The sequence below is a fragment of the Drosophila novamexicana genome, unplaced genomic scaffold (assembly GCF_003285875.2).
Source record: "Drosophila novamexicana strain 15010-1031.04,08,12 unplaced genomic scaffold, DnovRS2.1 tig00000387-arrow-pilon, whole genome shotgun sequence".
Classification (NCBI taxonomy): domain Eukaryota; kingdom Metazoa; phylum Arthropoda; class Insecta; order Diptera; family Drosophilidae; genus Drosophila; species Drosophila novamexicana.
The window spans coordinates 2,531,055-2,547,909 of NW_020824800.1; the positions used below are offsets into that span (position 1 = coordinate 2,531,055).

Consider the following 16,855-nt stretch of genomic DNA (forward strand, 5'->3'; position numbering starts at 1 on the left):
CCCCGGGGGAGGCGGGAGGGGTGCCATGCGAAACTGGGTTAAACGGAAGGGGTAATTATTTAAATTACAGCGAATGCAAAAAAGAGCTGGCACCTAATACGCAACCCGCTGACATATTCAGCTGTCAGAGGCGGCGATTAGAAGGAAGCTCCGCACCTTTCAGAACGGTGCCAGTTACATGTTAAAGTAATTAACTAAATTACCAAGTCCGAGTTCCAAAAGATAAACGAGCTGCACAGGTAAATACACACACAGCACACACACACACACGCACACTTCTCTAAGTGTTATAGTCGTTCATTTTGTCAGCTGGCATGCAGAGAAATTCCCTGAAGAAATCAAGCTAAAAACTATATAGTGCAGCACCACATGTGTGTGCGTGTATGTGTGTGTGTGTTTTTACCTGTGTATGTGTTTTCATTATTTGCATATTATGTCATCAGTCGTCCATCAGTTGTGTTGCCTTTGGGGACTGGGTCGTCAGCTGGCCACGAGCTCAGTTTCTACTGTGTTGTTTCATTGTAAAGTTCACAGATTATTTAGTTCAACTGCCCCCACTTTCTCTCCCCTCCTTCCCCTCCCACTCTCCCTCCCACTTACAGGCTTACCCTAACTAGTTATTAACGTCATTTTGCAGACCATCATTTGAATTCACGCCCAATTGGCTTGTCCTTTGGCTGGTTGTATGCTTCCAAGTCGTAAACTTTATAATAAGCTGTTGTGGTTAAGTAACGAGGTTAGTAATGTTTACCCTACTTGGAAATACCTTTGGGATATACCATTTCCCTATTACCGTACGGCATATCATCTGGAATTTAATCAAGCTACGCATATGTGTCATAATAGGTCAATTAAATTCCTTGTTGAAGCTACGAAATGCAGAACTTTGTTCAGCAGCTATTTATTAATTTGACAGAAAAATGTTGGAGAAAAATATAGCTGAAAAGGGAAAACAAACAAATGTTAATTCTTGAAATAATTGACTAGATCTAAAAGAAAATGCATTCTCTACATTATCTTATTCACTTATAAAGTTGAAGGAAGCTTAGTTTAAAATAACTTGAAAGGAAATATTTTAGCCAGACTTGACTCTTTCTACACCTATTTTATCAACTACATTCCAGAATTTCCTGTGCTGAAAGATTCGCCAGAAGCAATCGTTAATTCTACACATTGATAGATCGAGTGATTTTCATATATTGTATCATTGAATCGGCTCGATGAGACGAAACACAATCGAAGGCGTTGCGTGGGTGTATCTCGTCACTTTTCAGTTTGATTTGTTTCAATTGAAATGAAACGTTTTGAAATGAGCCTCCCGGCATGCCCACAATAACCTCATGCAGCCAGCCCGAGTCGCGCCGAGCGTGTGGTTCGCTTTATGGCGGTTGCGTGACTGGTGGCCATCTGGCACTCGGAACGATCCTCGATCAGCCGGAATGACGCTGCAATCTCCAGAGTGTAAATTGTGAAAATGGAAAGCTAGGAGAGTCCGCCTAGTCCCCTGGCGATCGAGAGTCGATGATGTTGACCAATTAATTGTCATTAAGCGTATTTGAAGATTTTTAATTAAAACAAAATCTTCGGCTTAATTTAAATTGATCGCCAGCCAGTCAGCCAGCCAGCCAGCCAGCCAGCCCCCGAATGTGTTCTCAATAACAACTCGGAACAGTCCCCACGAAACGAGGCTGGTTGGGTGTGGGTGCCATTGAACGTCAATACGGATGATGAGGTCGGCATTGAAACCAAAGCCAATCCGCATCCGAAATTCCATAAAACGAGGCGTGCTTGAGAGTTGAAGACTTTCTTGATAAGGTATTGTCTTAGCTAAGCCCGTGCTATTTGGAGCAGACTAGGGTCACCTGTTTGGGAACAAACGAACCTTCTTCAAACTTTTCCTATACCTGAACATGCACATATATATGCCCTCGAATAAGCACGTAGGCCGATAACTGCTCCGTTTACGCAGAGCTAATGCGTCTTCCGCTTCGTCAAAAACATTGGAAAACGCAGTCTTAAATATATTGTTTCGGAGCTTACAATCGGATCCATTAAATATAAAAACAAATGTTTTCTGTTTTAATTATTTAATTGGCGGGGCGGGGCTTAGGCAAGCTAAAAGTTAAATATTCCTCGTCTGTGCATACTATAATTGAATATTAGATTCAAGCAATGCATGTACCGAAATATTGATAAGCGAGCTGTATCAAAATCGTTACATGGAGCTTCGATACTTGACTCTAGTTTGAGGTTAGAGTTAAGAGCAACGTTTTTTGAGCTTTTTCATTCTATTAGCTCAGTTTTTATCTTAGATTCAAGCGTTTCATGTGAACTCATTGCAGCATGTAAATAGTTAATATCGGGGCACCTTGCTAGTAAGATAAACTATAACTCTACCGGATCTAGGGTATAAGCCTACTATATTACTTCCAATACATATCTTAGAATCCAAGTAAGAAATATATATCCGCAAGGCATAATTGTTTATACAGCCCACTTCTACAAGGAGCTCAGCTGATCAATTTATTTGAGATATTTAGCGTATTTTGGTCATAATTCTTATTGAGTGGGATTTCAATTGTTTTGCTTCGTCTGCTCGAAATTGAAATCAGCAGCCGCAGTTTTGACACAAGAGGCGGGCCCAAAGACAGCAGTAGCAGTAGGAGCAGCAGTAGCAGTAGCAGCAGCAGTTAAAGTGACTTGTAAACGCAGTCAACCAGTTGAGCAGAGCCCATTTATTTATTCATTTGTTCAATTCATTTCTTTTTCGGCAATTTTGTGGGTAATTTTAATGTGCGCCTTTTTGATTGGCGGCACATTTCATGTTTCGTTTCATTCATTGGGCTGGTTTCATATTATAATTTTTATTTTTTGTTGTGTTTTTTTTTTTCTTGCAGCTAATTTAGTGCGCAATTAGGAAGGCCTTTTGTGGGCTCCGTGCCGCGCACTGAACTTTTGCCCCCCACAAAAAATAAAAAACAAAACAAAACGAAAGTAAACGCTTCACGTTCAGATATGATGATAAAACCCGAGCTAGCTTACGATAACTGTTAAGCTATGCAGATAACAGGCGACCATTCAGCTAACCTCAACGAATTGCCTCCAATCGAAACAGTTCAGAGTCCATGACTAAAATTGTCACCTGACGAGCTGATTCCAATTGATTTTTGGGGCCCGTTTTATCGGGCCTGTTTTGGTTCTTCGCTCTTTATCTGCGATTGTTGGTAGTTGTTAAGTGGCATGTGAGCATAAAACCATAAATGAAATCTTTTAACAAATCGTTTGGTAGGCAACCCATTCAACTACTCGCACAATGAACGATATCATAGGACAGGAAATGCTAATATACTATTCGAGATAAAAACTGAAACACAATTCTCTAGTTTATTGCACCCAAATGGAAACTTTTAAGCATATTATCTTTGGTTAGCTTTGAATTTCAATTGCCGTAAATAACAGATGCGTCTGTTTTGACTAGAAAATACATTTGATTTCTATTTAAGTAATTTACTTGCTTCTTTCCGATTGTCAGAGCACAACAACTGTCTAAAAATTGCCAATACTTTAATCATACTGTTCAATACTTAAAGCAAGGCAACATCGTATCTTCTTGTCAAAAATGTAGCCTCATGATAAAGCTGCTTAGTTTAAAAAGGCCTGAATTTGTTGCGTGACGCTTGCAAATTCCAACAACTTAAAGATTCGAAAATGTGTTTGAAATCTAAGGTTCGTGTTGACAAGGCCGGGAGAATATTTAAGTAGCTATACAAAAACTCTGCTTCCTTGTGTAATAATTATCATATTAATATTATAGCATGGTATATAGGTAATATACCAATAGTACTGTCTTCTGTGTCCTTCCGGGGATTCGATCACGCATATTCGTTGTTCTTGCTGGGCCACTTATACAGTTCAGATTGAATATACTTTTAGTAGCAGTATCTTAAGGATTGATTATTGCTTGACCAGGATCTATGAAAATATCGTTTAACAGAACTGCTTAAGGAACACTTACATAATATACTATTTTTATGCCTTGAACTATTTTATTGGATGTGGGCATGTGTTGACCGACGACATGTATTATGCATGTGCAACAGAGTTACGATTTTTCCAGTAATTATTCATGCCAATAACAACAACAAAAACAGTGCTAACTCAATTCGAAAACCAACACGAGAAGCAAACAAACAAACAAACCAACAGACAGACAGGCAAGCAAACAGGCAGACAGACAGGCGGAAGGACCTTAGGAAGGACTTTGCAAGCCGTAGGCAGGCCCAGTTCCATGTCCATGAATGTGAATCCCGTTCGCATGAAGAGTGACGCTCGAGTGGGCAGCACTTAAGGACAAGCGGCCGGCACAGCGAGCTGGTGTAGGAAGTGGACATGTGTCTGTGAGTGTGTACGGAGCCATTACTTAATTATCATAACAGCCTGGCCAGGTCGCTTTTTGGCCAAAATAGACAGCCGGAAAGGGTTAAGCGAGAGCGAGAGAGTGGCCGTAAAAATTGCGCCACACCCAGCGTAGATAATTCGGGGAATGGGTGAACACACGCCGCTAATAAAATAATAAATATCCTGACTGCCTGGCCTGGCCGGGCCGGGCCGGAGCAACAACCGGATACGGGAGACGCGCAATCGGGGACCACCCGTCGACACGCGTTGGGCCAACCACGAAAATTGAGTCGAAATGAAAACAATTTCATCAGCGTAATATTCATGATGGGTAGATTGAGGCGCGCACACATAAAGCTGGAAAGAGTTTTCGCCATAAATTGCCATATTTTATGTTTTCTGTTTCGCTTCAAACTTATGGCTCGCGACTTTTTTGTCAATTGAAACGCAATTTTCATAAAACACACGTGCGCGCGCTCTACACGTATCCGTCAGATACGCAAAAAGAAAAATTGGTTTTCGCCCCCTCCCAAACCGAACAGTTTGTTGCAGCTTTTGCGCTCTCGTATGGTTTGTCACAGCGTTGCGACCATATCCGAAACCTATTGGCTCCGACTCGGACTCCGGTTGGCTTTTGGCTGCGGCTGCTGTTTTAGCCATTGCCCCCAGCGGGGCACTTTCAAATGCGACCAAAGCACGTTTTGCCAAACTCTAATGACAGGCAAATAAATTTCATAGAAAATATATTTCGAAAAATTGATCTGACGTGTCACGCGAGTAGCAGCCGGCAGCAGCAACAGCAGGAGCTCTGTCGAGTCCATGTCCGTGTCTCTGGTCACCGCATTGGCCACCGCCGCCCACGTCCACACACACAGACAAGCATGTTATAGATACAGATACAAGATACTCTGTAAGTAGATATTTGTCTGTGTACTCGTTGCCATTTGCAATTGATATCAGGGGCATCGTATTTCTAAAAGGATTGCTATTCATTTAGCATTTCGTTTTAGGTGCTTGCCTAGCATACCAAAATTGAGTAAAAGAGTTTGAAAGAAGTTAGGGATTATTTGGGCAAAAGTTTTTAATTTTTGATTTTACAAGCTATTAGCCCAGCGATTTGTTTGACTGCCAATTGATTGAGTAGGAAATCGTACGATCAAAATCAGACAATATTTACCCGAGATATTTAAAAAAAATCATCAAAAAAGTTTAGATTTTCGAACCGACCCCAAATTTTTAAAAAAAACTTGATGTAACCCCTTGCTTTTTTGGTCTCTTTGGGTCAAAATTTAGATTTTCATTTTTTTGATGCCATTCGATAGCACTGACCCTTACGAGTCGAAAATGGTAAAAATTCAAATATCGGATATTAATTGGCCGATATATTCCGAAATCATCATCAAAAAGCTTGAAATCATATAAGAGTTGGTTTTTTGTCAAATAATTTGATGTAAGCCCCCGATATTAGATTCAATTGATTGCCATGTTAGTGGGGATCCGTCCGAATACAATGAGGTATAACATTCCAAAATCAGACCTTAGTCACCCGAGATATTACAAACAGGATTTCGATATCGATTTATACTTTGATCGATTACTTGGAAACGACTCAACTTATTGATTATCGGAAACAAACTCGTACTGCGCGGGCAGTAGCAGGACCTACATTCAAAATTTCAAGTATCTAGCTCTTATGGGCTCTGGGATCCTTGCCTGCATACATACGGACAGGCAGACGGACGGACAGACAGACTGACAGACGGCCATGGCTAGATCGACTTGGCTATTGATGGTGAACAAGAATATATATACTTTAAGGGGAGATATATGTTTCCTTCTGCCTGTTACATACATTTGCGCAAATATACCCCTTTTACCCATTTTTAATGGGTTGACGGTATAAAAATAATAATAATAACAATAATCATATTAAATTCCCAATTGAGATTGAAATTGATTTTTCAAAAAGTGAAACTTACAAGCGGGTTTCAATTGTTCCACCTACTGCAAAATGGAATATCCCTTAAATTCCACGAAATCGTCGCGTTTTTGTCAGCAGAGCCAACGATAAGCAATAAGCTTTTTATCGCCCATCAGAGGAATATTTTATTGTTCATCGATGGAGCAGCCGGCAGCCGAAAAGTTGAGTGTGGAATGTCAAATGCGCAGCAGCTAAAAAGATACAGATACATATACATAAACAAGTAAGGATACAGGATGCAGAGCAAAGGCTGTTAGCTGCGGTACTGCGGCTTCTGGCTTAACGGCCAGACAATTCGCTTTAGCCACGGAGCCGTTCCCCGGAGGCATTCGAGAGCGACATAATGAATTACCTTTATTGACAAGTTAATGTTTATAGGTGTGCGCTACCTGTGGCAGCTGCCGCAGCTAAGCGCCGTTAATGCCAAGTGGATAGGCTGTTGATGATGCTCCGCTTGCCGGTCCCCGAGCAATTTTCGCAGCGGGTCTCGAATTATTCAGTGAGCGGCTAACACGAATAAAATGAGATGCGCCACATTCGACTCCAATTCAAATCAACCGCTCAACGATCCTTCTGAATTATTAATGTCCTGTGGCAATCAATTGGCGTTGACATTGCTCGACTAAGGGGGCGACAGGGGCGTGCCCCTGCCCATCTTCTGCAACAATTTTGGAGGGCAGCACACGCGATGTCGTTAACTGTTGTAAGGCATGTTGTTGGCGCTTCTTTTGGCGTTTTGATTAATTGAAAATGAGCTTCTAATTAACAGCCAAGTGCCTGGAATTGACGTCAAGTCTCCAGCTGGTTGGGTTAGTCGCACAGATATCCTGCAAGCAGGACTAACAGTATCCGTTCTATCTATTCCAAAAAGGAGTCCACTTCCAAGTTAATTAAGCACAAGTCCAACAAGATATAGCATCTAAAAATCTTTAGCTGAGCGGGAATATATATTAGATTTGCCAATATCTTAAATTTTTGATTTCAGAATCGATTCCATTTTCACAAAGACATTGAGGTAACCCCAAGTATCAATTAGTAGTTACCTATACGAGTTTATGAATTCCAATTTTATCAAGTTTCTTTTAAATTTGTATTTAAATTTTATTTGTATATGCCAATTGATTCCAGTAATCCAGAGGTCAAATCGGAACAGTATATAAGAACCGAACTCTCCATCAAAAACTGAGAAAAACTCTACACAAATCTATCGTAAATCTGCTATATATCTAAAGAAATATATAACTGTGGTTTCTAGCTTTAACAACCTTAAGAAACCTTTAATTCGCTTAAATAAAGTCGGATCTTAAATAAGTTATATTTAACAACATTTATCTGGAATATAACTGTGCTTTCTAACTTTAACAGACAGACGAAACTTTAAATAATGTTCTCTCACTTTAATCAAGTCGAATATTAGCACGAATGTTAACTTTTGCCAGTTAGAGATGCATCTTCACAACTACCGATAGTCCTTTTCAACCATTTTCTGAGTACAGGGTATAGGAGAAACGTATTGGGCGACGACACAGACACACCCAGGGCGAAGTTTTCGAGTATTCCCTTATAAATAGATACAAGTGCGGCTACGCGTAGGACGGAGTTGCCGGTTATTCGAGTTAAAGGCAATTGAAGCGTTAAACTGAACGCTTTTCAACTTATTTTTTGTGGGGGCAAAAGTCGGAAAATTGTGGCTGGAAATTACAAAACGACAGCTCGAGGCATTTTCTTGAGACTTTACGAAGTTTACATCAAAGACGCTGGCAACCACAGGGTTTGGGGCACGGGGCGAATGCAATGTGGGTGTGGCCACAAGCTGGGCGGAGTCAGTCGCCGTCTGCAGCAGCAGATTGTGGCCGTATCTAGATACATATATATACATAGTTGTATATAGATTTACCTGTGTCTGGTTGTTGGCAGCATATTTACCTGTATATCTTTGTATATATCAACGCAGCACAAAGCGCATTTAATTAATTAACCCTTTGCGTGCTCAGCGGTTACGCTTCGTGTCCTCCATGTTCAGTTGAGCACAGCTGAAGCGCCTGTTTGTGCAGCGTGAACAAAACATTTTGCATACTTTTAGGCAAAGCAGCGCTGGCTAATCAAGTGCGTGTGTGTGTGTGTGTGTGTGTAGGGAAAGGATTCACCGTGCTGTTCTGTCCTGGGCGCGGCGCTGTCTTGACGCTTGCTGGGCGCGGTTCTTGCCATGGCAAATGCGCCAAATCACGTTCCATCCACAAATATTGAGGTATTCTGCTTTGGCGCGTGCCTGTCCCTTTGGCCCGGCTGTCCTCGCCGTTCCACGCACAAATTAGCATGTCCACTCATAATTGTCCTTTCGTGAAGAGATGACCCGCTGAGATAACTGTCCATAGTTGTAACTGATTTGCGCTTCTTTGGCTCAGCGCCCTTTTTTCGCTTTGAGTATTTGATTTGCCATTTCCGTTTTATTCGAGTATCGCGTGTCACTAATGAGCGCAACTCTTTCTGCTCATTTCTATTATCCAACCATGCATCTAGGCAACTATTGATTCTACGTAAAGTCAAAATGTCAGTGGTCTTTTAAATATTCTGATATTAAGCACGTTATTGTTGGTTGTGAAGATTTTTACTTCATTTTCATACGCCTCTTCGTTTAGTTAAATTTGTTTATGCAGCAGTTTTTATACCAGCTGGAGAAAAACCCTACAAAACTTGCCCTTGTCAGACAGATGTTTAAATCAGCAAAATGTAAATTATTATTGTACTTCATGATGAAAGAATTAGATATTGGATATATGAATTAGAATATAATAGATTATAAATTAGACTTCAGAAAATAAAAAAGGAAAAATGTAAAATATATATAAATAATATAATATAGAAAATAAAATATACCTGATTTAAGAATCAAGGGTTTAGAATCAAGGCGATTTCAATTCCAACTTTTTATCTATCATTTGAACAAATATTAAACAAGATAAATTTGGATAAAGAGGAGCAGAACCAAATCCCATTACCAAAACTTAAGTCTAAACTTAAACTGAATCACATTGAAGAAGGGATAAAGTGTCGTTCAAAAGATATCTTCAGTGCCGTAAAAATGAAATATTAACTAATTATTATAATTTGATTTGAACTCAAAACCATATGCATTAGTTAATGGAAAATTTTAGGAAAAGAGACGAATCAAAACGAACCGCAAACCAGGTTCATGAACCGAACTTAAAGGCAAGGTGTGGGTTTGAACCTACCCAAATCAATAGCTTGATTTGCAGCCTTGATGAGAAGAAGATTAGATGTCTTTCTATATATCTGATATCAGGAGACTCTTTTTTTGCTTTTATCCTGGAATTATGCATTCAAAAGCTTCTTACCTTAATACTTAACTGAGTTTTCCTTGGAAGCGTACGACTGTCACGTGCGTGGCCCTGGAATTGCGCACAGTAGCTGAGAAGACCTCAACAGTATGTTGATGCTTATCTTCATGGGTTTCATTTTCTTTTATTAGCCTGGCATGTATCATTTTCCTATAATTGCCTGGGCTGGCCGCAATAACGGCAAACGTGAATGTGCATTAAAAATGATGCAAATGACACATAAACGAGAATCCTTGGGCGGAATGGCATAATTAAGTGGGTATACAAGCGATAACAATCAAATGAAATAGGTGTAAATTTAATTTGTCTAATGTCTCAATTTGAATAAATACCCAAAAACAAATACGCTGCAAAGGTATGTTAATAATAATGGATAAATTGCAACCATATCCATGGCGGCGAACCACCCTCGCCCGGCTACGCATCAAAATTCAGAAATTGAAACACGTCTTGAACACCTTACGCATAGACCTGGCACCCGCCGGCGCATAGACGGATTTTAAAATTCAAAGCACTTCGGGTGTCATTTACAGGGCAACACACACACACACACACACACACATACACACAACCAATTGGCAACTGGAACTTGGGATAACCGAATTTGGGGCAATGTCAAAGCAAACGCCATTCGACGCATTCTTAAATGTTTCCAACAGCTGCCTCCTGACTAGCTCAGGCTCGAGTCTGATGCCCAGACCAGGCCATATCAGCCCGTCAATTGGATATTTAAATACAAGCGACACTTTTAATGGCAAAGTGTCAGCCCAGCCGAGGGGCTGCTCTGGGCTGGGGGCCGTGCCGTGCGGGCATGTCTATTCCGAACACGTATCTTGTCTCGTGCCTGCTGATAAATTCAATATTGTAAAGAAATAATTTAATTTTGACATTTGCCTTTGGTCACGTGAGAGTTTTCAAGGAATTCAATCAATTTCAACTTTTTGCTGTACAATTTCTTATAGCTATCATTCCGATTGTAACTTGACCAGGAACTTGTAAAATATCCAAATTTTCTAGCTAAATATTAGCACTAAAAAAGCTTGAAATATGAGCTCTGTGCGTATAGCTTTTAGATTTGGCTTTTGAATTTTATTTAGGCTTGAAAACATATTTCTTTATTCTCGATTTTATTTATGGAATTCTTTTATAATTTGCGTCCTTTTTAAGATTTGCATACCCAAAAATATATAATATAATATTATATAAATTCTGAAAAATATATGAAATCAATTAATAGAAAAATTATTTCTAAGTTATGAGAGGAAAATTCCAAATATAAATTTGAATCAAATTATTCAACTTTTATTTTCCTTACTTTATTTTGTCTATTTACTTTTCCCCATTTTCTTTCCATTGTAAGAGTATCTTTAATAAAACAGTTGTTTTTTAAAAAAGAATGCAATCCCCGATTTTCCTACTCAGAAAAATCAAGTAATTTCTGCCGAGTTAAATTTTCAAATTTCATAAGCAAATTTAATGGAGTTTTGCGAATTATATGATGTAACGGATTAGAAACTCGTGAGTCACAGTTTATGATGTGGCATAAAAACGTCTCATTTGGGAAACATTTAATCCGCCAAATTCTTTACACGCGCCACATTCCACCTGCCCCCGTCATGTGGCCACAGGCATCGTCACAAATCCGGGGCTAACCCAACCCGAACCAGCCCACACTTGTGCTTAAAACAATCGCAAATTTTTGAATTCATTCGAAAATCGTTTAACGGTCGTTGGCTGTTTTTCAGTGACACCTGCGCATTCCCAATGCCAGCCAAAAGCTGGCATAACTACCCCCAAACCACGCCCCTCCTCCCCACCCGTCCCCTGTTTGCCGCCCATGACTTGCAGCCGCGTCGCTTGTCGTGGTTTTATTTAAAATCGAAAACGCGCAATGAAATGCAAAAAGGAAACGTTTCTTGATTGTAAATGGCTGTGCCATATGCAGCCTGTCTGGCTGGACCCGAATTGGGATGCGTCTGTGGACGTGGAAATGGCTGCACTTGCCGCCAGCCGCAAGGTGTATGCAGCTGCCTGTCTCTCTCTCCCTCTCTCTCCCCCTCTCCCTCTCTCTCTCTCTCTCTCTCTCTCTCTGTGTGTCGCGTACCAAACAAATAAACAAAGGGTTCAACAATAGCAGCCGAACAAAGTAATTCAAAACAAGCGCGTTATTGAAATGTTTGAGCGAAACGCCAAAGGATCTCGATTTACCAAAGTTCCATCTCCATACATCGCGCTCTTCCGCCATTTGCCGCCCTTGTTATCCTTTGCAGCACAAGATACCGCATTGTTTGTTTATTTACTTCTAAATGCCGAATAATCCGCGAATTAAAGTGCTTTTCAGCTACTTGAATACAAAAAGGGTGGGCTATGCATTTGTATATAATGCAGGGTTTATCTAGGCGAAAATACAGCTTTTATGCCAGGGCTGTGTGGAAATCGAACCAAATTATGCTCAAACTTTGAGTTTTTTAATAAATAGACGGTAAGCATGGTGTATTGGTATTTGGTCTTACCAATTCAACGACAGTCTTAAATTTGAGACTGGTTGAAACTCTTTATTTCATTTTAAATAAATAACATTTGTATATCCATTAAGTTAAATTTAGATACGAATATTGTGCCTGTGATAATATTAGAAATATTTCTATTCTGATCAAGCTTTTAGTTTTTAATTTTTCTATTCTAATGTTGACGCTCGTCTTGTCGACCTTTAAGTTTCCCAAGCAGAAAATAGATAGATTCTAGCTAAATACTGTTATACTTATATATAGCATTAATTCCTGACCACAATTAAATTTCCTCCGATTTGCTTCAAACTCAATTTTGAAGCTCTACGTGAAAAATAATGATTTAAAATCTTACACAAAAATACTTTGCCCGCTTAATACTTCATGGCTCTACCTCTTAAAAAATTACCTATCTAAATTCCCGGAAATATTCCGCTTTGGTTAGTATTTTTAATGCTAGTCTAACATTTATGAGTCCCATTGCAGTGCCCCAAATACACATTTCATGTGTTAATCGCGCTTATAAAAACAAATTAAACTTCAATTTCGTGGGGCGTATCGTTGGGAGTGCTTCGTGTGGTTTTCGAGTGGCTTGGAGCCACTTGGAGCTGACAGGATGGGCGGCAAGGCTGTGGCAGACAGCTCCTTGAGTTGGTCCTAGATCTTCAGTTTCGCTGGGGTTGGAGCTGAAAGGGGGTAGGGGTGTAGAGGGGGGCTAGGGGAGCGAATGTTAAGCAACTTCCGTTTCGGTTAAATGAAGTTAGCTTGTTGCGACTTATGCAAAAGTTTTCAATTGCCTTTTATTATTGTTGTTTTCTTTTATTTTTATTGCTGCTGCTGCTCGCGCTTGCTGGCAGCCAACTCACCAGCTCAAGTGAAATGCAAATTTATTCAAAATGTTGAACGGCAAAAGTTGCCCACCGCTGTCAGAAAGTTGTCTGGATTAAGGTCTACAGCGATAATTAAATACCATTTTTCGCATTTATATTTGCATCCCGTTGAATAATTGCCTTCATTGCGCTACTAATTCGTTTTATATTTAAGTCAAATTCATAGAAAAGTTTTAAGCTAAAATTAAAGGCAGCTTCTGTATATTTTAAATAGGACTTACCCGCCTTGTGTATATTTAGGGTTTTCTTGAATTGGGAGACTTTTCTCATATATCTCATCAACATCACCTGCACTGTATTCATGTCCGACCTTTCATGTTGATCTTCTATCGATCTCAGTGGTAGTAAAATCTTAAGAGAAAACGACTCATTTTTTATATTATTTATATTATATTTTGCTGATTTGATATGGGCGTGGCAGTTATATGGTGGTCTAGTTACTACGGATAATGAATAAATATGTTTTTCGATTTAATTACAGGGTATACTCAAACATTGTTTTTCGTTAGAAACTGAATATTTTTGCTTACACCTGTCAATTATTGTACACCCATATGTGTAAATAGTTTTGTATTTAAACGAAATTTTGTGTATACGCTAAATTAAAAGTGATTTAAAGTTGAGAAGCATGGATGATGTACGCCCATTGCAATACGATATCAAATGGGATGAATGGGAGGGCAAGCCCATAACAGACATTAACTTCAAGCAAGTAGTCTTCAGTGCTTATACACTATCCAAGACAGAGTCCTAACCCAATTGTATACAGGCATTACGGCATCGTTATTGAATTTATGTGGGAGAATTCATTTCTGCAGAGCATCGTATATGAGGGACTGGGTCTGCACGAGTTGGCGGAAATGAAGGGTATATATACGGATTATTGTAGGCATATCTTACGCAACGAGTGCTCCGTGATGATGATGAACGAGAGTGAAACCCGGATTGAAGCCGTGGCCCTACTTGAGTGGATGACGGAGGCTTGGCATTCCTGGTAAAAAAAAAAACAATTAGAAAGAAATAAATATTAGCCCAATTACTAGACAAACTAATCGAATCCCTTTGTAGGGTTTTTCTGCCCTCATTTGTTGCGAAAGGCCACTTCCAGAAGCTGATTGACTTGAAGGAACAGCTTATGGCCGACACCAAGAAGAGCCTAAATATGGATAACTTAGATTGCCTAATGGTGCACGAAATTGGCTTTCCAAATAATTTGTATGGAGACCAGGATTTTGCGATATGCATGTTCGACGTCTTCGGCATGGTCGCCCAGCACATGCACATGCCTCGCGTCTGCTTCATTGCACTGACCTCCAAGGACCAGTATGAAGCTGAATTGGCCGAGTATTCAGAATTAGGCAGATCGATCTACTCCATTTATAAGGCTGAGGGCAATAAGCGGCCATTCGATTGTCTGCGCGACCTGGATGAAATGTACGCCCTGCTCTATGTGCTGCCTCTGGATCCGATAGTGCATTATATGGAATGGCCCGGATTTGAGGCCTTCCACGCAGCTCTAAAGGCAAAAGAGCTAAAGGAGAAAGAGGAGGAGCAGATGCGACTAAATGAATTCTGAAACAAATAGATATACCATTTGTGAATAGATGAAATCATAAAACAATCTTCGTTTCTTGGAGTATTCAATTTGTTTAAAAGATAAGCTGTAAAACAAATGAAAGAATGCTATCCCGAATTGCCTCTCGCATGATCTTTTTAGAGCTTTACGAAATCCATAATATTGGAAATTCTTCAGATTCATATGCATTAAGCCTGACAGACATGATCTTCCATTCTATTATAAAGGAAACATAATTTGGAAGTTTTTCAAAAGCTTTCTTGTTTAGATCTCTTGAAGGAAACTTTCCCAAACTGAAATATAAATCTTCAAAATGAGATGTAAATATTTTTAGATAAGTTTAGCCTGATATTTTATTCTGGGCAATGTGCAGAACGTGTTTGCAATATAATTATTGTAATTATTAATTTTAAATTCAAATTTAAGGGCTGCATTTCTTTCGCGCTTAGTTCGTCTAGGAACCAGTTCGATTGGCATGAAAGCAGCGTCAAACGCAGCTGCGATAAGGCAAACATGATAAGCATTGTTTATTGTTTATATATGGAAAGATTTGTGTGTGTGTAATGCATGCTCAGGCAAATAGTATTAGCAACAGGCACTTGATTTCTGCTGATAATACACTAACCTATCTGCAGCTGGGATCGCTACAACTTGGAGTTCAGTTTGGCAGCCAGCAACAGGCTGAGGACATCTTCGGCACAGCCCTCGCACAAGGTGACGCCGCTGCCACCATGTCCGTAGTTGTGTATGAGCAGCTTCCGGCCACGCCTCTCCGATTCGAGGCGCACCTGGACTCGACCCGGACGCAGGCCAACCCAGTCGAACAGGTGCTGCGTGTGGACTAAGCCTGGCATCAGGCGGCGACAACCGTCGATAATGAATCGCTTATCCACATCGGAGACCTTGGTGTTGTAGTCCTTTTCCTGGTGAGTACCGCCAAGCACCACGGACTCAGTGCTGTTGGGTAAAGCATAGTAGAGTCGCATAGCTGGGGTACATTTGGACTACGGACTCACTTGGGTATGATGTAGTTGCCATCGTCGCTTTCGTCCAGGATGGCGGCGAACACCCAGTTGGCCTTGATGCGGCTCACTTGACCACGCACGGCGTACATATTGTCATCGTTCAGCAGCTGCCTGGAGCCGAGGCCTGTGCAGTTGACAATCACGTCGTATGGCGAATCTCTGACAAAACTCTCCAGATCTGTGACCTTCTGCTGCTCAACTCGTCCACCCTTGCGCACAAAGCGTTTCGTCAGGTAGGGCAGCAGCTTGAGCGGCTCCGAGGTGTACGTAACAAAGGAGAGGCCCGAACTGTAAGAGTATTTAGTGTTAAGTATGCGAAAGCAGAGGGTTTAAGCGTTTACTTACGTAAATTTGACGTCTCTGTTCTTATTATAAACAGCTAGTTGATCGGGCGACAGATCCACTGCGCCGTAGACAATGTCGCGCCAGAAATCCTCGACGCTGACGTTGGGATCCGTGCTCAGACGGACGCAGGGCAGCAGGCAAACACCCGCTTCGCCCGCATCCTCACTTAGCCATATCTTCTCCAGAAAGTTGTGCATGCTCTTGGACCATTGGCTGTTGGAACAACTAGATCTTTAATGGATTCAAAGGTGAACTTCTGTTGTAACACCTACTAGATCTTGGACTTCTCTGTGCCACTCAACAGGAAGGGCCCCCAAAGTCCTGCCGAGCCATCGCCCGTCGTATTGGGCGTAAATTCTTCCGATATTATGCTAACCTGCACATTCAGTTTATTTTCCTCCTGATAATACTCCAAGATTTTGAGTGCACTCGCCACACCGTTCACACCCGCCCCGATAACAGCTACTTTCATCATGATTCCGTCCGCGATGAACCGCCAAACTATACTGAGTAGGGGTGTGCATCGGATGGACTCTAATCAGCTTTATATTCGCACGCATATTAATCAATTGATAAGCAAAATGAACTTTAGAAACAAGTTCATACTTCTTCGACCCTGGCTTTCGAAAAATGATTACTTTAAATTAAATTATTAATTCGATATTTAATTTAATAATTACTTTTTTAGTTATTTGGGCATTAAAAATGTTTAAGTGTGCCAAGAATTCTAACTCATGTCGACGTTCAACTTTTTGGAACGCAGCTTTGAGGCTT

General features: G+C 40.5%; 2 protein-coding genes and 1 long non-coding RNA gene across 3 annotated transcripts; 1 reads left to right on the forward strand and 2 right to left on the reverse strand.

Moving 5' to 3' along the window:
• Positions 1-7,711: 7,711 nt before the first annotated feature.
• LOC115759707 lies at positions 7,712-9,166 on the reverse strand. Its single transcript, XR_004017541.1, has 3 exons — positions 8,992-9,166; positions 8,306-8,912; positions 7,712-8,238 (listed from the first exon to the last, which is right to left on the reverse strand). It is a non-coding gene; the product is annotated as an uncharacterized LOC115759707 (long non-coding RNA).
• Positions 9,167-13,646: 4,480 nt separating this feature from the next.
• LOC115759700 lies at positions 13,647-14,791 on the forward strand. The gene is made up of 3 exons (XM_030700699.1): positions 13,647-13,843; positions 13,905-14,129; positions 14,204-14,791. The coding sequence occupies exons 1-3, from the start codon at positions 13,764-13,766 to the stop codon at positions 14,709-14,711; spliced, it is 813 nt and encodes a 270-aa protein (XP_030556559.1). The 5' UTR covers positions 13,647-13,763; the 3' UTR covers positions 14,712-14,791.
• A 255-nt stretch (positions 14,792-15,046) lies between these two features.
• On the reverse strand, positions 15,047-16,582 carry LOC115759699 (D-amino-acid oxidase). The gene is made up of 4 exons (XM_030700698.1): positions 16,354-16,582; positions 16,082-16,294; positions 15,728-16,024; positions 15,047-15,668 (listed from the first exon to the last, which is right to left on the reverse strand). The coding sequence occupies exons 1-4, from the start codon at positions 16,554-16,556 to the stop codon at positions 15,356-15,358; spliced, it is 1,026 nt and encodes a 341-aa protein (XP_030556558.1). The 5' UTR covers positions 16,557-16,582; the 3' UTR covers positions 15,047-15,355.
• Between the last annotated feature and the right edge of the window lie 273 nt (positions 16,583-16,855).